Raw genomic sequence first — 19,576 nt, 5'->3', positions numbered from 1 at the left:
GGTTCTCCTCCCTGCTCTCCACCTGCACCAGTCCACTGCTCTGCCTTGCAGGCAGGGTTTGGTGATGCATCAGGTTCAAGGCAGCAGCTTCCATGGATGCAGCAGGCACCACCTCCAGGCACACAGCAGGGTAAGGGCACTGCAGACCAGCAGCACATTTCCTTCCCAGCTGCTCTGGGGGCAGCACACACAGCATTTCCCTCTGGTTTCAGCCCTCTTGACTCTTCCATAGCCCCCTGCAAACCTCTCACCTCCCCCCTCCTTTTGACTGCCCCTCCACCTGCAGAGCCATGACTACAAACCACAGCCACTTACTTGCACTCCCTTTCAGCTCAGCAGCTTTCCTCTTCCCTGGAGCTCTGAGCTTTAGACCTTGTGCTCTGCCTAGAGACAGCCAATCCAGCAGCAAATGTCCTGTGAAAGCAAGGAGGAACATCGAGATCACCTTGATGAAGCTCTGCTCCAGCACCTCCACCAGCTGTTGCTCACTGCATTGAGCAGCAAAGCCCATCTGAACCATCTCTGTGGGTGGGGAAGTGTCAGTGTGTGAGTGCCACAGGGTGCCAGGAGCAGAGAGGGGGTTTCCAGCCACCCAGCTGGCTGGATCAGCATGGAAACACAGCCCAGATTTGTATGCAGCTGGTGGCTGTGCTTGCTCAGACTTGCTCTGCACAGCAGTTCTCTCCAGTCACTGAGCAGGGGAAGGTTTCAACAGCATCTGGGAGGTATCTGGCCCTCAAAAGTTGCCCCAGGGGAGGTTTAGGTTGAATAGTAGGATAAACTGCTCCACTGGAAGGGTTCTCAAAGAGTGGAACAGGCTGCCCAGGGAGGTGGTTGGAGCTCCATCCCTTGCAGGTGTTTAAAAGCCACAGAGATGTGGTGCTGAGGGACATGATTCAGCATCAGATTTGGTAGTTAGAGAAGGGTTGGACTGGATGATCTCCAAGGTCTTTTCCAACCCAGATGGTTCTGTGATTCTCTAAGAGGACTAGAGGCAGCTCAGAGTGGCAGATGTTGGTCATGCAAGCGCACAGGGACCACTGGTATTGTTGGGGCACAGACACTGAGATGCAAACATTCTTCCCTGCACATGAACAGCCTGAAGCCACCACCCTCAACCCCTCTCTCTGCACACAGCTCTACCTTTGTTCCAAAAGAGAGGTCTGGGGAGCTCTTCCCAGCCTGGCAAAATGATGTTGTCTGTCCCTGGAGCAGCCAGGGAAAGAACATCAATCCAGATAAGTTGGACTTGATGATCTCAAAGCTCTTCTCCAACCTGGTTAATTCTGTTCTGTTCTACTCAGATTGCTCTGGGAAGGAATCAGCCTCACAGATGACTCTAACTTTGCCAAGAGAGGGAAAGCTGAGCTGGGATCCTGCTCGCCCTGCAGAGCCATGGGTGGAGGGTAGCGAGGTGACCCTCAGCCAGAGGACCTGCTGTGGGCAAGGGGCAAACCTCAAGGCCCTTTTCGTGCCCTATTGTTTGCTCTCTGCTGAATGTGTGATGTTTGTCCTGCTGGCTCCCTTCTGGGAGATGCATGAAAGAGCATTTTTCATGCTCAGTGAGTTAATGATTAGCCCTGGCCAAGTGGCCAGGGAGCAATCAAGACAGCACAATAACAGGAGGAAGAAAGCACAACAGAGCCTCTTTCATCTCCACACGGAAACTAAAGCCTTCTCTTCTGCTGGGAATTGCCCCTCATAAAGATGTCACTTGACACCCTGAAAGCAAGTCCCTCTGAAGGCATTCCTTGGCATCTGGCAGCTCTAGAGCTTGAAACAGGCAGGTAGGGCAACAGCCACGTTCAGGAAGAGCTCATTCCCATCACCACAACCCCCCCTGAAGTGGCCAACGACATGCTCCAGGCAGGCAAAAGGAAAGAGGAGGGGAGAAGGAGAGCCTGGAGGGGAGAAGGAGAAGGAGAGCCTGGAGGGGAGAAGGAGAAGGAGAGCCTGGAGGGGAGAAGGAGAAAGAGAGCCTGGAGGGGAGAAGGAGAAAGAGAGTCTGGAGGGGAGAAGGAGAAGGAGAGCCTGGAGGGGAGAAGGAGAAGGAGAGCCTGGAGGGGAGTGAGTGAATCAAGAGCTTTGGCTTCCTCCAAGCCATCAATTCAAAAGGTCAGAAATAAGAATCCTGAAGACTATGGACACATCCCAAGAGATTCACAGGTTGGTTTGGCAGTCTCCAACGAGGAAGAAATCTTCACAGTGAGGGTGGTCAGGTGCTGGAAGAGGTTGTCCAGGGAAGTCAGAGATGCCCCAGCAGTGGAAGCGTTCAAGGTGAGGTTGAATGAGGCTTTGAGCAACGTGGCCTAGTGAAAGACATCACAGCCCATGGCCTTCCTGGCACTGTGTGGAGGATCTTTTCCAACCAAAACAATGCTAGGAACAACACTGACAGGCAATCTGACCCAAGTTATGGAACCCTCAGACGCAAGGGTCAAGTGCTCAGCTGGTCACTTGACCCTCCTGGCAAGAGCCAAGTGACCAGCTGAGCTCTTGGTTGCCACCTAACTTTCCTGCCTGACAGGGCTCAGAGGCTTTTGGACCATATCAGCCTGGTGAGAAGCTGTCCTGATTCCAGATCCACCTCTGATCTTGATCCAAGGTTCTTCTAGTTTGGCCCAAACCACTTTCTGTGCTGTTCACAGCAGCCCTGTTGCCAGCCCAAGGGACACTCTGCTCTGATGGACACACTGGTGGCTCGCAGGCATTGCATTATCTTGGGCAGAACAACTCCTCCTCTCATTTCCTAGAGGGGAAGATTGGGATGAGACCCACAGGCAGTCATGATGCCATGGAGCAACACAGGCAAGAGCAGAGCCATCAGCTCCCTCTTTGCCATTCAGCCCTTGACAGAAGGGATGAAATGCTGCATTTCCCTCCAGCTCCAGAAGCCACAGCCTGGGCAACAAAGCTGGGGAGGGGTTTGGAGCACAAACCCTATGAAGAGGCTGAGGGAGCTGGGGTTGCTTAGCCTGGAGAAGAGGAGGCTCAGGGGAGACCTCATTGCTCTCTCCAACTCCTTGAAGGGAGGTTGGAGCCAGGTGGGGGTTGGTCTCTTCTCCCAGGCAAGCAGCACCAGAACAAGAGGACACAGTCTCAAGCTGTGCCGGAGGAGGTTCAGGCTGGATATGAGGAAGAAGTTCTTCCCAGCAAGAGAGATTGGCCATTGGGATGTGCTGCCCAGGGAGGTGGTGGAGTCCCCATCCCTGGAGGTGTTCAGGAAGAGCCTGGCTGAGGCACTTGATGCCATGGTTGAGTTGATCAGATGGTGTTGGGCGATAGGTTGGACTGGATGATCTCAAAGGTCTCTTCCAACCTGGTTAATTCTCTTCTGTTCTATTCTTCCTTTCCTCCAGGCATGAGGACTATTAGATGAGCTGCTCAGGTAACCATTTTGCAAGTGATTAGTCACCAACTTCTGTGCCTCTTCCAGGGAATGAAAGAAAAATGACCCTTCTGGTGGTGTTCTTCGTGCTCACCCTCCTGCCAGCCCAGTCTGCAAGCAGCAGATACCTCCCCAAGTCAGCAAGTAAGTGGAACCTCCCTGGGGCACAGCTCTTGTGGGTGTCCTGAGACCAGTTTTAAGGGGGAAGCAGGGTTCAGGGAGTGTCTCTACCTCATCAGTGCCAGGGGACCTTGGAGACCACACCAAGCTGGGTCCGTGCCTGCTGCGGTGCACCCAACCTGCTCTGCAGTGCCGGCCGGAGGTGGAGCGCTTCTGACACAGCCAATGTGCTTTCCTCTTGCAGTCTCAAGCCCTGTGTTTGGACCATGGCAGGTCTATGGTCTGCTCAACGGCTCAGTCACCATCACCTGCTTCTACCCTCCCACCAGTGTCAACAGACACGACAGGAAGTACTGGTGCAGGGAGTCGGCCATGAGCTGCAGGACCGTCGTCTCCAGCAGCGGCTACGTGGCTGCAGGCTACGAAGGCAGAGCCTCCCTCATCGACTACCCGGAGTCCAAACACTTCCAGATCACCATCTCTGGGCTAACAAAGGCAGATGAGGGTGCCTACCTGTGTGGCATTGGCATCAATGGCCGAGGGCTGTCCCACAAAGTCAGCCTGGAGGTTTCTGAAGGTAATGACAACTCCTGGGGCTCCTTAAAGGGTTATCTTTTAGATAGTGCTGGGTGATAGGTTGGACTCAAAGACTTCAAAGGTCTCTTCCAACCTGGTTTAATTCTATTCTATCTTAGGTTGGATGTGGGGAAGAAGTTCTCCATAGAAAGAGAGATTGGCCATGGGGAATGTGCTGCCCAGGGAGGTGGTGGAGTCCCCATCACTGGAGGTGTTTAGGAGAAGTCTGGATGAGGCCCTTGGTACCATGGTTTAGTTGATTAGATGGTGTTGGGTGACAGGTTGGACTCAATCTCAAAGGTCTCTTCCAGCCTGGTCACTTCTATTCTATTCTATCTTCCTTCCCTTGTTTCCCCTCCTCTTGACAAGGCTGCACAGGGAGGCTGCCCAATGCCCAAGAGCTCAGGGTGCTCCCACTGAAACAATTCCATGCTTTCCTCCTTTCCCTCTGTGCTCTCACAGGGTGAATTTTTGGACCCCAAAATCTGGCATCCAAATCCAATTAAATGAGGCTCATCTCCCAAACATTGCTTAGAAACTTCAGCCTCCTCTCAGCCACCAAAATGTGGGGAGGTGCCATCAGAAGGTGGCCATCACTCCAATGTAGCTTCCAACCCATGGCTGTAAGCCAAGCCCTGGGACAATTCCATGTGGACATGGTGCACAGGACGAGGCCCAGGGTGCAGAGCATGCTGCAAGCCCCTGGAAGAAGAAGGGTCTGGGTTAGGGCAGTGATACAGCACAGAGACCTCAATCCTCAAATGAGGGACAGGCACAGGACAGAGCTGGGGAGACCATGGAGTACAATCATAGAATCATTCAGGCTGAAAAGAGCTCTAAGATCACCCAGCCCAGCCATCAACCCAACGCCACCATGGCCCCAGGTTTCTTGAACCCCCACCCAGGGATGGGGACTCCACCACCTCCTCAGGCAGCCTGTTCCAACCCCTGACCACTCTTGCAGTCAAGAAATTAGTCCTAATCTCCTACCTAAACCTCCCCTGGTGCAACCTGAGGCCATTTCCTCTTGTCCCATACGACCCAGCAAAGCAGAGAGGAGCTCTGCTGGAGAGAAGCCTTCAGAGACCCCAGGGTGCTGCACACCCTTGCGGACAGAGCAGGCAGCAGACTCTGATGGCTCTCCCTGTGCACAGGTCCACGTGTACCCGAGGGTGCTGAGCTCTTCTACGTGGAGCTGCACAGCACTCTGACCATGACCTGCAACTTTGGGGAGGAGACTGCAGACGAGAGGAAGTTCTTGTGCAAGCTGGGCAGGAGCGGCTGCCGCAACATCATCGATACCTACGGCAACGTCGACGAGGACTACACAGGGAGGATTCTGATGAGCAGTGAGGACACTCGAGGCTCATTCAGCATCACAATAACTCAGATGGGCTGGCAGGACTCTGGCTTCTACCTGTGTGGGTATGGTGTCCAAGGGGAGAGCGGAGAAACGAAGGAGCTGGACGTGCATGTCTATGAGAGTGAGTAAGCTCTTCCCAGGGAGCTTTGCCCTTCCCAGAATCCCAGAGCTGCCTAGACTGGGAAAGACCTCTAAGATCAGAGAGATCCACTGAGCCAGCACTGCCAGGTCCTTGGCTAAACCATGTTCCCAAGCACAATGTCTGCACAACTCTTAAATACCTCTAGGGATGGGGACTGTGGCAGCCTGTTCCAGTGCCTCACCACTCTTGCAGCTCCTAATACCTAACCTGAACCTCCCTTCCTCCTGTCACTCATTGCATGTAAGAAGAGACCAGCACCCACCTCACCCCAACCTCCTTTCCAGGGAGTATTAGAGAGTGAATTCTGGGAGCAAAAACAGCTCTAAGAGACACTTTAGGGCAACTTCCTAGCATCAGAATTCCACCACTGAGCTATGGAGCACTGGGACAGGCAGCCCAGAGAGGCTGCAGAGTCTCCTTCTCTGGAGACATTCAAACCCCACCTGGACATATTCCTGTGCAGCCTGACCTAGATGTACCTCCATTAGCAGAAGATGATCTCCAGAGGTCCCTTCCTTCCAGAGGTCCCTTCCACCGTTCTGTGATGCTGTATCTGCACCCCTTAGCTTCACCCTGCTGGGCTTGCTCTGATCTCTGTCCTCTTGGGAGAGTGCCCCAGGGCCCCTCACAGCTGCTCCTTTCCCTTTTGCCTCCAGAGACCGACGTCCCTCAGGGCAAGCCCACAATCATTGCTGTCAAAGGGAGCTCAGCCACTTTTGAGTGCCACTATGCACCCGCCAGGAGCTCCTCCCTCAAGTACTGGTGCAAGTGGAGGCAGAACGGCTGCGGCCGCATCATCGACAGCTCCGGGTTTGTGGCACCGCTGTACGAAGGGAGGGTGGCCATGTACGACGACCCAGTCAACAGAACCTTCACCATCATCCTCAACCAGCTGAAGGACAGCGACAAAGGCTACTACTGGTGCATGACAGAAGATGAGAAGGAGCAGCAGTCCTCCACCGAGCTGAAGGTCATAGACGGTAGGAGCTCGCGCGCCGGCAGCGCTCTGCCTGCTCAGTAGGTACAAAACAACCTCCTCAGCACCCCAGGGGAGCAGAGCTGCCTTTGGGGGGAAGAGATGTGAAGTCCACCTATGGCTTTTTTACCTCATTGTGGTCATTCTCCCCCCAGTGCCTTTCAAATGGAGACACAAGGTTTTATGGGGAAGCAGGAGAGGCTGAGGGAGCTGGGGTTGCTTAGCCTGCAGAAGAGGAGGCTCAGGGGAGACCTCACTGCTCTCTCCAACTCCCTGAAGGGAGGTTGTAGCCAGGTGGGGGTTGGTCCCAGGCAAGCAGCATCAGAACAAGAAGACACAGTCTCAAGCTGTGTCAGGGGAGAGGTTTAGGCTGGATGTTAGAAAGAAGTTCTTCATAGAAAGAGAGATTGGCCACTGGGATGTGCTGCCCAGGGAGGTGGTGGAGTCCCCATCCCTGGAGGTGTTTAGGAAGAGCCTGGCTGAGGTCCTTGGTGCCATAGTTGAGTTGATCAGATGGTGCTGGGTGATAGGTTGGACTGGATGATCTCAAAGGTCTCTTCCAACCTGGTTTATTCTATTCTATTCTTCACAAAAGCTTCTCACACAAGGAGGTCTCAAGCCTTACCAAAGCTCCCCCCAGCTTCCAGCCAGAGGTGAATATAGAATCATAGAATTGTTTTGCTTGCAAAAGTCCTCTGAGATCAGCAGCTCCAACCATCAGCCCAACCCCACCATGGTCACTGAACCAGGTCCCCAGGCACCATGGCCTCACCTATCTTGAACACCTCCAGGGATGGGGACTCCACCACCCCCCTGGGCAACCTCCACCCTCACTAATTTCTTTCTAACCTCCAGTCTAAATTTGCCCTCAGCAAGCTTCAACCCAGTCCCTCTCATCCTGTCACAACAAGCCCTTCTAAACAGCTCCTGCCCAGCTCTCCTGTAGCCCCTTCAGGTACTGGAAGGCTGCTCTAAGGTCTCCCCACCACCTTCTCTTGCCCAGTCTGAGCAGCCCCAACTCTGCCAGCCTCTCCCCACACGGGAGCTGCTCCAACCCTCTGATCGTCTTTGTGGCCCTCCTCAGCCTTGACCTTCTGTTTGCCCTTGCAGGAGAGCCTGGGCTGCAGGGCCAGGAGGACGTGGAGGCACAAGTGGGTTCCCCGGTGGATTTGACTTGCAATTACCTGTGCAAGTACTACTCCTACCAGAAGTACTGGTGCAGGTGGAACAGCACCGGCTGCACCCCCATGCCCGCTACTGACCAGCGGCAGCCGGGACCGGACGTGAGCTGTGACAGCGACAACAGGACGGTCACCCTCAGCTTCGACTCGGTGACCAAGGCAGACCAGGGCTGGTACTGGTGCGGAGTGACCCGGAACGGCCGCCTGGGGGAAACCAAGGCCGTGTACCTGTCTGTGACCGAAGGTGAGCCCCGGGAGTGCTGCGCACGGAAGGGTTTCCTGCTCCTCAGGGCTGCGCAGCCTGCTGCCGAGAGCGAAGCCCTCTCCGTTGCCACTAGGCAGCAGCACCTCAAAGGAGAAGAGCTCTCAGCATCCCCGGCTGGGCGCTGAGGTCACCCTGGGTGCGCCTAACCTACAGCATCCTGCAACTGCTCTCTAGAACAGCCCCCTACGGTCAGCAAGTCCACCTTACACCACCCTGCCCAGCCGAGCCACGTCCCCAAGTGCCACATCCTCACGTTTCCTGACCACCTCCGGGGATGGCATCCAGCCAGAACCCACCACAACCCCCCCCCCCCAGCTGCTGTGTGTGCCACCACCTCCACACTGCTGCTCACACAACTAACCAACCACTCTTCTTCTCTGGGAGGCACAGGGCACAGTGATGACCACAACCTGGAGATTCAGAGCCTTGATGCCCCCTCCAGCCGTGCTGAGCCTCCCAGCCAGGCTGAGCCTGGTGTCAGACCCCAAGGAAGAGCCTTCAGTGATGCTGGGGTGCAAGGTGCAGCTGGCTCAGAAAGGTTTGTTCTCTCCAAGGCTCTCTCCTGCCTCATTTTCATAGCAACCCCTTGTCAGCTCTCTGTTTGCACACTGCCCATGGGGCTTGGTAGCAAAAAGAATCACAGAAGCATGCAGGTTGGAAGAGACCCTCAGGATCACCAAGTCCAACCCAGAGCTCTGCTCTACAAGGCTCACCCCTAAGCCATATCCCCAAGCACCACATCCAAACCACCTTTAAACACATCCAGGGCTGGCAACTCCACCACCTCCCTGGGAAACAAGAAAGATTCTTGTCCCTAAAGGACTTGTCTTAAAAAAAACCATCAGGAGAGGAAAATGTTCCAGCCAAAGGCAGGATGGTTTGAAATGTCTCTAGCTCAAGGCAAAACCAGTCCCAGGAGGGAATGCTTAGAGAGTCAAGAGCAGAGGGCTTCCCTTCACACATTTCTAACCAAGCTGCTGATGTAGGAACAGTGTGGCCAGCAGGAGCAGGGAAGTCATCCTGCCCTGTGCTCAGCACTGGTTAGGCCACACCTGGAGTCCTGTGTCCAGCTCTGGGCTCCTCAGGTCAGGAAAGATGTTGAGATGCTGGAAGGTGTCCAGAGAAGGGCAACAAAGCTGGGGAGGGGTCTGGAGCACAGCCCTGGGAGGAGAGGCTGAGGGAGCTGGGGTTGCTTAGCCTGGAGAAGAGGAGGCTCAGGGGAGACCTCCTTGCTCTCTACAACTACCTGAAGGGAGGTTGTAGCCAGGTGGGGGTTGGCCTTTTCTCTCAAGCAACCAGCACAAGAACAAGAGGACACAGGCTCAAGCTGTGCCAGGGGAGGTTTAGGCTGGAGGTGAGGAGAAAGTTCTTCCCAGAGAGAGTTGTTAGCAATTGGGATGTGCTGCCCAGGGAGGTGGTGGAGTCCCCATCCCTGGAGGTGTTCAAGAGGGGATTGGATGTGGCACTTGGTGCCATGGTTTAATCATGAGGTCTGTGATGCCAGCTTGGACTTGATGATCTCTGAGCTCTCTTCCAACCTGTAGCTGCTCAGGCACAGCCTCTCTCCTCCATTTTCCTGTGGGTTTGTTTTTTTCTCCTGTGCTCTGAGGCCCAGTTCATTCCCTGAAGCGCAGCACACTCCCCCTCCTCACCATCCTCTCCAGATGTGGGCTGCAGGACACTCACACACAGGATGGAGTAATGAACCCCAAAATGCAGCTCACAGCTGGGTGACATCTTCCCCTCCATTCCAGCCCTGCCCAAAGCCAAGGCCCCAACACTCTTGTGCTAAGCCTGAGCCTTGCTGGTGCTGTGCTCCTGGTGCTGGTGACAGCCTTCGCCGTGTTCAGATACAGGCAGCTGAAGAGATCTGGTGAGTCCCTGTCCCACTGCCCCAGGGGCTGGCAGCCACCAAGGCCAGTTGAGAGGTGTCCCTGCCCCTGCAGGGGGGTTGGAACAGCTGATCCCTAAGCTCCCTGCCAGCCTAAGCCATTCTCTGATTCTGTGAAGATGAATCATGGAAGCATTAAGGCTGGAAAAGAGCTTTAAGATCATCGAGTCCAACCCCGGCAACAGCCGAAGGCGGCACCCTGGGCATGCCACAGCCTCTGCTGCCCCCCTGCTGCCCCCCACGCAGTGGGCAAACAAGGGACCCTGCCTCTCCCTTTGACCACATCCATAGGGCTCCAACACCCAGCACAGGGGGGGTCTGGGCTCAGACACAGACCTCCCCCCTCCGCGGGCACAGGGCAGGAACCACTCCCCCTCCCCTCCGCGGGCTTAGAACAGAGACCACCACCCCCATGCGGGCTCAAGACAGAGACCAACCCCCCTTGCAGGCTTAAGACAGAGACCACCCCTCCATGGGCTCAGGACAGAGACCACCCGTCCATGGGCTCAGGACAGAGACCAACCCCATCTTGCAGGCTCAGGACAGAGACCACCCCTCCATGGGCTCAGGACAGATACCAACCCCCCTTGCAGGCTCAGGACAGAGACCACCCCCCCACAGGCATTACCCAGAGGTGCTTAGATGGCAGGGAGCTTTCACCAGCTCCAAAGAAGCCTGTGGAGCAGCTCCCTCAGGTTATCTCACGTTTCTCCTCCCTCTCCCCAGACCTGGTGTCTGTGGGCAGCTACAGGACCAACATCAGCATGTCAGACTTTGAAGGTGTGAAGGGCTACACAGCAAGCAACAGTGCCTGTGTGAAGGAGAACGAGGAGACCCAGATTGGAGGGGAAGGTAGGTGGCTGCCCCAAGGGCTGGGCAGAGGCTTGCAAAGGACCCTGCCACAGCCACAGCTTGCCCACCCGTGGTGCCTACACCCTGATGCCTTCCCCTTCTCTCCCCACAGAGTTCATCACCACTGAGGTCACCCCAGAAAGCTCTGCTGAGACAAAGAAGGCAAAAAGGGTAAGGAGGCAGGAGAAAGCTCACTGACCTGGGAGGTGACACCACAGCCCTCCAGCTTCTGCCACAGGAGCTGCCCTCTCCCAGGGGCCTTTGTTGTACCCAGGTGCTCTCCATCCCTGGGGCCTTATTCAGACCCAGGTGCTCTCCATCTCTGGGGTCTTGTTTAAACTCAGGTGCTCCCCATCCAGCAAGACTCAAAGTCAGCCCCAGGAGCTGTCAGGAAGGTTGGGATTGGGTTGTTAGCATACATATGAAACAGTGGCACAAGCACACAGCCAGAAGGCAGAGCACATCCCATCTCCCATCCTTACCCCCCTCTGTGGACACTGGTTCAGAGGGCAGAGGTGGGCAAGGAGGTCACTGCTGTTGCAAGGGCTGTGACTTGCTCCTGTGAACCTATCTTCTCCCTGCTTTCATCTGTCTTTCCCTACCCCTTGTTTTGGTTGGAGAAGACCTCTGAGGTCATCCAGTCCATCCATCAGTCCAGCACCACCATGGCCACCAAACCCTGTCCCCAAGTGCCATGGCCACACATTCCTTGAACCCTTCCAGGGGTGGTGACTCCACCACCTTCCTGGGCAGCCAATGTTCTCACACCAGCACCAGCACGACCTCCTGGATTGTCCCCCTTGTCCAGTCTGTCCCTACCCTCACAGCCCACAAAACCCTGCCCTTTCCCCTCCACATGCTGCTGTCCATCCCAGCCCACCTACCAGTGTCCTCCTGTCCTTCCCCAGAGCTCCAAGGAGGATGCTGACCTGGCCTACTCCACCTTCCTCCTCACCTCTGGCACCATCACTCAGGGTGGCTCCAGAGGGGACAGCGCTGCCCCAGAGGTGGCCTCTCCAGCCTGGGAGGGTCAGATCTGAAGGCAAGGGACCAAGAGGTGACAACAACTGGGATTGAGCTCTGCCTTGAAGATCAGAGCAAGCCCTCAGCAAGCAGCACTCTTTATTGCTACCACAATTTGCTACAGCTTGACCTTTTTTTTTATGGTTTGGGTTTTTTTTGTTGTTGTTGTGCTTGGTTTGGGGTTTTTTGGTTTGTTTTGTTGCTTCAATTCAGCTTTCAGCAGTGATTTAGGGAGGAATTGGCTGATCCCAAACAGGGCAAGCTGGGCTGGTTGGACTGGGAAGTGGCAGGAGCTTGAGGGGTTTAAGCCACCCTCTAGCCCCACCGGTGCCCTTCCACCCCAGGGAGCTCTCAAAGGGCAGAAGGCACACTACAAAAAAAGGCAGAATAGAATGGAATGGAATGGAATGGAATGGAATGGAATGGAATGGAATGGAATGGAATAGAATAGAATAGAATAGAAAGGAATAGGAATAAACCAGACCAGGTTGGAAGAGACCTTCAAGATCATCGCATCCAACACCACCTAATCAACTAAACCATGGCACCAAGCACCCCATCAAGTCTCCTCCTAAACACCTCCAGCTGGCAAACCCTCTAGAATAGTCTCCTGCTTCTGATTCCTCTAAGCTTCCTCCTCCAGAGGACCACATCTGTGGGCTGGGCACGGTCTGGAGGGGCTTCTGTGCACAAGCAATAAAGACCATCACTGGCTTCAGCAGAGCAGGGGACTTGGGAGTGCATGGGGAAGAGAGCACCCAAAGAGGGCTCCTCAGGGTGCACTCGTGGCGGGGAGGGGAGGGTGTTTCTCCTCCTTTCACTGCAGCAGTGGAGCATCAGGTCTGGTCTTGCAAGCAGCACAGGATGGGAGAAGAAACCTACAAGGGACGGAGAGAAACAGGCGAGGCTCTGAGTGATGTTTCACAGCTGCCCTTGCACCGGCTGCGGGGATTGATCCCAGCGTGGCATTAATTAGTCTGACAACCTATTAGCAGCCCCTGTAGCTGATGAAGCAACAGGCACCGGTGCTGGCTGGGGCTGGGTCATTTGCACAGCACAGACCTGAGGCCCCAGGGCAGCTGAACCAACACCCTCCCCTCTCTGACCTGGAGGTGGAAGAGCTGAGCCCAATCCCTGCTCCTCTGCCACAAGCCACCCTGCTGGGGGTGGCCTTGGAAACCCACCCTGAGCTTCCTACACCTGAGCACACATCGCTCTCATCACTTTCCCTGGCTGACTTCGTGTTCACCCAGGTGGAAAGGAGGATGGCTGTAATTAAAGGTTGTCTCTTGGCCTTGTTTTGCAGGGGGGGGGTGGTGTGGGGTGTGACTGAACAGGGGAAAAGAGTTCGTTGGTGTGTGGATTTCCAAGCAGCAGCACGACTCTGCTCTCAGCCAGGGGGAGGGGGCTGCAGAAAGCTGAGTACCTCGCTGACAAAGTGATGCAGGAAGCAGCAGAGGAGGAGGGGCTGGGAGAAAGCAGGGAAGCAGTTTTCCATGAACACCAGGAAGGGGATGAGCTGGTGCCAGCCTGGCACAGAGAGGGGCTCTGGAGGTGCCTGGCAGGACCAGAGCTGGGAGAGAAGGGGTAGAAAGGGGGTAGAAAAATGGTAGAAAAGGGGTAGGAAGGGAGAGGAAGGGGTAGGAGGGGGTAGAAAAGGGTGGAAATGGGGTAGGAAAGGGGTAGAAGGGGGTAGAAAAGGGGTAGATGGGGGTAGAAAAGGGGGTAGGAAGGGGTAGAAGGGGGTAGGAAAGGGGTAGATGGAGGTAGAAAAGGGGGTAGGAAGGGGTAGAAGGGGGTAGGAAAGGAGGGAGAAGGGAAGAGAAAAGGGGATAGAAGGGGGGAGAAAAGGGGGAGAAAGGGAATAGGAAGGGGTAGAAAAGGGGGGAGAAAAGGGGGTAGGAAAGGGGTAGAAACTGCACAGAGAACCCCAAATTCCTGAGCCTGTGTTGGTTCCATGCAGCTCTGACAGCAAACCATCGAATGCAGAGGGTGATGAGCATCCCCTTGGCAACAGGGTGGGAAGGGGCTTAGCTATCAGGAAAGGTGTGGAGGGGCCAGGGCAGGTCTGTGCCTGCCCGGAGTTGCCCGAAGTGAATGAACGATTCTGGTGCAATAAGGCAAGGTGTGAGCTTGGGAAGTGTCCCTGGGGGTGAGCAGTCACCAAGCTGCAGGAGAAAGCTAAGGTTTGGAAATTTCTGAGAGGAGAAAACCCCTTCTGCTCTCCCTTTGCAAATCCTCTTCCTCTCCAGGTGCCTGCTGGCATCCTTCCCTCAGCTCAGCTCCTCCCGCGCCGCTCTGGGAGCAGCAGGAATCAGCCAAGGGCCCAGGAGAGGGCCAGGGGCCGTGGGTGGGCTGAGCATCCTGCCAGCTGCCCTGCTGGGCAGTGGGTGGGGAGCTGTAAACCTGGTTTGGACATGAAAGCCATGAAACAGGCATGGGCTGAGGCAGGAAACCTCAGATCCAGCCAGGAGCTGAAATCAATGAAATCTGATAAAGGAGATTAGAGCAATGGGAGCTGAGAGCCTGAGCTGAGGCGGAATAAAACCCCCACTGCTCTCTCAAGCTGTGATCCAGGCACACCATGGATCCACCAAGGAGCTCCAGTTCCTTCTTTCCTGCAAGAGTGGTCAGGGATTGGAACAGGCTGCCCAGGGAGGTGGTGGAGTCACCATGCCTGGAGGAGCTCAGGAAGCCTGTGGCAGTGGCACTTGGGGACATGGTTTAGTGGCCACGGGGGTGTTGGGTTGATGGTTGAGCTGGGTGAGCTTTGAGGTCTTTCCCAATCAAAACAACTCTGTGATTCCTTCTGACTGCCCTGGTTTGTGCTGGTAAGCAGCATTTAGCTGGGTCTTGACACCAGGAGTCCACAACCCCTTGTGGCTGCTGCATGAAGAGATGACTTCTCTCAGGCAAGCAGCACCAGAACAAGAGGACACAGTCTCAAGCAGTGCCAGGGAAAGATTAGGCTGGAGGTGAGGAGAAAGTTCTTCATATAGAGAGTTGTTAGCCACTGGAATGTGCTGCCCAGGGAGGTGGTGGAGTCCCCATCCCTGGAGGTGTTCAAGAGGGGATTGGATGTGGCACTTGGAGCCATGGTTTAGTAGTCAGGAGGTGTTGAGTGAGAGGTTGGACTTGATGATCTCTGAGGTCTTTTCCAACCTTATTGATTCTATGATTCCATGAAAACAGAGCAGAGCTGTACATAATGCACACCAAAAATGGTCTCAGGGACAAGCTGGGGGTCTTGAGCAGCCTGGTCTAGTGGAAGGTGTCCCTGCCCACAGCAGGGGGTTGGAATTAGATGAGCTTTAAGGTCCCTTCCAAGCCAAACCTCTCTAGGACTCTATGATTCAGCCTCACTCAGGTCCAAGCTTTGGTCTCCCTGGCACACCAGGAGTGCTGCACCAGCCCTGGGGTGGGCAGGACAGCAGGAGGGACAGCAGCTGCTAGGAAAGGGCAGGCTGGTGAGCTGGGCAAGTTTCAGCAGCAAGAAGCACCTAACTCTTCAGAATTTCAACACATGGAGTCAGCAGAGTTTCCAGTGGGGTTTATTTACAGTAATTGCAGCAGGTTTCCACCAGCCTCACAGCTGTCAGTAAATTACCCAGCACACACAAGAGCCTTTTCTCCCTTCAGCAACCACATCTCTTGCACAGACATTTAGGTTTTTCTTTCTCCCACTGATAAGGCAGAAAATGGCATCTAGAAAGGCAACACAGAACCTCTGAGGTCTGGCTCACAGGCTGGGACCTCATCTTGGAAGCTTTTCCCACCCCTTGCACCTGGCTTCAGCCAGGACAAGCAGCAGCAGCAGCCTCATGAGGCTGAGGGCAGAGTTTGGAGCACTGCTGTGCTGCATGGACTACACCAGAGTCATTCCACAGACACTCAGGGAGAGCTGGCTGACACCCAGCCAAGCTGTGCTACCACTCAGTGGGACCTGGACAGGCTGGAGAGCTGCACCTCAAGAAGTACAACAAGGGCAAGTCCTGCACCTGGGGAGGAAGAACCTCCTGCACCAGTATAGGTGAGGGGTGACCTGCTGGACAGCAGCTCTCTGGAGAAGAACCTGGGAGGGATGGGGGACAAGTTCATCATGAGCCAGAAAGGTGCCCTCATAGCCAGGGAGGGCAGGGGTGGTCTGGAGTGGATTAAGAGCCAGCCAACAGGTCAAGGGAGGTTCTCCAGCTCTGCTCTGCCCTGGTGAAGCCACAAGTAGAATATTGTGTCCCATTCTGGGCTCCCCAGCTCAAGAGAGACAGAGAACTACAGGAGAGGGTCCAGTGGAGGCTGCAAAGGTGCTGAAGGGCCTGGAGCAGCTCTGTGGGGATTTGTTGAGCCTGGAGAAGAGCAGCCCCAGAGGGGATCTGCTCAATGTTCAGCAAGAGCTAAAGGGTGGGGGGCAAGAGGCTGGGGCTGGGCTCTCTTAGATGGTCCCTTGGAGAGCAACCTTTGAGAGAGGTCAGCAAAGCAAGTGCAGAATTGAGCCTGCTCCATTTTCCCATCCCAATGCAAGACTCACCAAGGCACCTGGCTAGCAAAACCCTCCATGCCCTGCAGTCCATGGGAACCTGCACTGAGACAGGACATCATCACCCTGCAGCAGCCCCACAGCCTCCTCAGCCCTGTCCTGCGGCTCCTTAGCTGCTCTCCTTCTCCACCCAGTCCAGCAGGATGTCCAACTCACCCAGGGATTTGATGGCTGCTGATGTGACATTCAGCTGGAAGGAGAGGAAAGAACAGGCTGTCAGGAAAGGTAGTGAGCAAAACCCCATGGAAAGAGGAGCTGGAAGAGCTGTGTTAATTCCTGGACTTAATCCCCAGCTTACCCCCTCATAGTTCACAAGGATCTGCTTCAATTTCTCTGTGGATTCCTGGCCACACACACACTTGTTCTGCTCGTGCTAGAGGGGCAAGAGAGAATTTGTTGGAGAAGGGAAGGCTCCAGGGAGACCTTAGAGAAGCCTCCCAGTACCTGAGGGGAGCCACAGGAGAGCTGGGGTTGGGACTTTTGACAAGGGCTGACAGGATGAGGGACAATGAGCTGGAAGAGGGGAGACTGAGACTGGAGAGTAGGAAGAAATTCTTCACAGTGAGGGTGGGGAGACACTGGCACAGGTTGCCCAGGGAGGTTGTCGATGCTCCCTCCCTGGAGGTGTTCAAGGCCAGGTTGGATGAGGCTTTGAGCAACCTGGGCTAGCAGGAGGTGTCCCTGCCCATGGCAGGGGGCTGGAGCTGGATGATCTTCAAGGTCCCTTCCAAGCCATTCTATGAGTCTATGGTCAGACACTGCAACAGGCTGTGCAGAGAGGTGGTGGAGACCCCAGCCCTGAAGACATTCAAGGTCAGACTTGATGGGGCTGTGAGCAGCCTGAGCTAGCTGGAGCTATCCCTGCTGACTGCAGGGGGGTTGGAGGAGATGATCACCAAGCCCAACCATTGACCCAACACCACCGTGGCCACTAAACCCCTGTCCCCAAGTGCCATGGCCACAGGTTTCTCGAGCCCCTCCAGGGCTGGGGACTCCACCACCTCCCTGGGCAGCCTGTGCCAGTCCCTGACCACTATTGCAGGGTAGAAATTTTTGGCTAAGATTCAATCTAGCAGAAGAAAGAAAAGCACAGCCATACTCCAGACTTACACAGTGCTGGAGGTTCCTCCTGACACTGAGGAAGGAGTTGGCTATGCTGCTGATCTTCCTGTTGATGTAGGAGTCCTCTGTCCTGCAGTGCTTGAAAACTTTGTCCACGTAGAAGGTGAAGAGCTGGTGAGTGATGCAGCATCTCTCTGAAGACTTAAGGAATACCTTTGCTTGCTTCAAAAAGCTCTCCCAAAGTGCTTTAAAGCTGGAGCCACCAAGCCCTCCTGGGGTGGTCATCTCAAGCTCTCATTGAGAGGCCTCGAGCACAGCCCTGTGAGGAGAGGCTGAGGGAGCTGGGGTTGCTTAGCCTGGAGAAGAGGAGGCTCAGGGGAGACCTCATTGCTCTCTCCAACTCCCTGAAGGGAGGTTGGAGCCAGGTGGGGGTTGGGCTCTTCTCCCAGGCAAGCAGCACCAGGACAAGAGGACACAGCCTCAAGCTGTTCCAGGGAAGGTTTAGGCTGGAGGTGAGGAGAAAGTTCTTCCCAGAGAGAGTTGTTAGCCATTGGGATGTGCTGCCCAGGGAGGTGGTGGAGTCACCACCCCTGGAGGTGTTCAAGAGGGGATTGGATGTGGCACTTGGTGCCATGGTCTAGTAGTCAGGAGGTGTTGGCTGACAGGTTGGACTTGATGTGCTTTGAGCTCCTTTCCAACCTTCTTGATTCTATGATTCAAGGTTAGGCTTGATGGGACTCAGAGCAACCTGATCTGGTTGGAGATGTCCCTGCTTACTGCAGCAGGGTTGGACTGGATGGCCTCTAGAGGTCCCTTTCAACACAGTGCATTCTATGATTCTCTGCCTGGAGGAATGGTCACAGAGTCACCAAATGGTAGGGGTGGGAAGGGACCTCTGGAGGTCCTCTAGTCCAGGATGCTCGCTGGAAACATCATAAGGACACCTACCTTAACCTTGTGGAGAGAATGGGGGTAAGACAGGATGCTGAAGGTCCTGATGGGGTCTCTGGCTTGCTGCATAGGAGAAGACAAAGATACAGATGATGCTGATGGACATGCTGGCTCCAGATGAGCTTCAGGAGCAGCTTGTTCAGCTCCACAGGAGCCCAGAGCCATACTTACGACGCTGGCTTTAATCGCGTTGAAGCCAGACCTGATCTCAGCCATGCTCATGGGCACTCTGCAGGGCCCAAAGTGGAAGATTTTGTTCCCAGCTGTTGGCATCAAAGTCAAGCAGCAAGTCGTGGAGAGGAGGCAGAGGAACAGACAGGACCCCTTCATGCTGCCTCAGGGTGCAAACACAGCGAGGTGCCTGGGAGACCTGCTCAAGGGAGACAATACTGCCTCGAACAGCTCAGTTGTGATGCTTCTGGGACTAACCAGATTGGTTTGCTTAGCACTTGTACACTGCAAACCCCACTCTGAGCAGCATCTCTTCCCCATTTCCTCTTCACTCCCCATGTGCAAGAGAATAAACCCAAATATTCAGCAGAAGAGAAATCAAACCCAAGCCAAATCAAACCCAAACTAAACCAGCCCCGACCCAAATCGAACCCAACCCAAATCAAAGCCTGAACCAAAGTAAACCCTGAAGCAAATCAAACCTGACCTGACCCTAAACCAGCCCAAACCAACCCCAGCACAAATTAAACCCAAACCACATTAAACCCAAATTAACTACAACCAAATGAAATCCAAACTAATTTAAACCCAACCCAAATTAAACCCAACCCCAAACCAAATTAAACCCAAACCAACCCCAAACCAACCCCAAACCACATTAAACCCAAATCAACTCAAACCATATTAAATCCAACCTAAATTAACCCCAAACCAACCCCAGATCAAATTAAACCCAAACCAACCCCAAACCAAATTAAACCCAAACCAACCCCAGATCAAATTAAACCCAAACCAACTCCAAACCAAATTGAACCCAAACCAACCCCAAACCACATTGAACCCAAACCAACCTCAGATGAAATTAAACCCAAACTCCAACTCAAATTAAACCCAAAACAACTCCAACCAAATGAACCCCAAACCAATCCCAGATCAAATTAAACCCAAACCAACCCCAGATCAAATTGAACCCAAACCAACTTCAACCAAATGAACCCCAAACCAACCTCAGAGCAAACTAAACCCAAACCAACTCCAACCAAATTTGAACCCCAAACCAATCCCAGATCAAATTAAACCC

General features: G+C 54.5%; 2 protein-coding genes across 2 annotated transcripts; one reads left to right on the top strand and one right to left on the bottom strand.

Moving 5' to 3' along the window:
• The first annotated feature begins 3,369 nt into the window (after positions 1–3,369).
• Positions 3,370–11,821, top strand: PIGR (polymeric immunoglobulin receptor). The gene is made up of 10 exons (XM_054176422.1): positions 3,370–3,532; positions 3,753–4,085; positions 5,239–5,568; positions 6,246–6,569; positions 7,676–7,990; positions 8,402–8,549; positions 9,766–9,884; positions 10,629–10,754; positions 10,867–10,925; positions 11,663–11,821. The coding sequence occupies exons 1-10, from the start codon at positions 3,451–3,453 to the stop codon at positions 11,792–11,794; spliced, it is 1,968 nt and encodes a 655-aa protein (XP_054032397.1). The 5' UTR covers positions 3,370–3,450; the 3' UTR covers positions 11,795–11,821.
• A 4,599-nt stretch (positions 11,822–16,420) lies between these two features.
• On the bottom strand, positions 16,421–18,654 carry LOC104297264 (interleukin-20). The gene is made up of 5 exons (XM_009897171.1): positions 18,496–18,654; positions 18,322–18,387; positions 17,422–17,574; positions 16,610–16,684; positions 16,421–16,501 (listed from the first exon to the last, which is right to left on the bottom strand). Exons 1-5 carry the CDS (start codon positions 18,652–18,654, stop codon positions 16,421–16,423), a joined length of 534 nt encoding a protein of 177 aa, XP_009895473.1.
• Positions 18,655–19,576: the final 922 nt, after the last annotated feature.

This window comes from Dryobates pubescens, chromosome 35 (genome assembly GCF_014839835.1).
Source record: "Dryobates pubescens isolate bDryPub1 chromosome 35, bDryPub1.pri, whole genome shotgun sequence".
NCBI classification, from domain to species: Eukaryota; Metazoa; Chordata; class Aves; order Piciformes; family Picidae; genus Dryobates; species Dryobates pubescens.
This window is presented reverse-complemented; position numbering and strand designations above follow the sequence as displayed.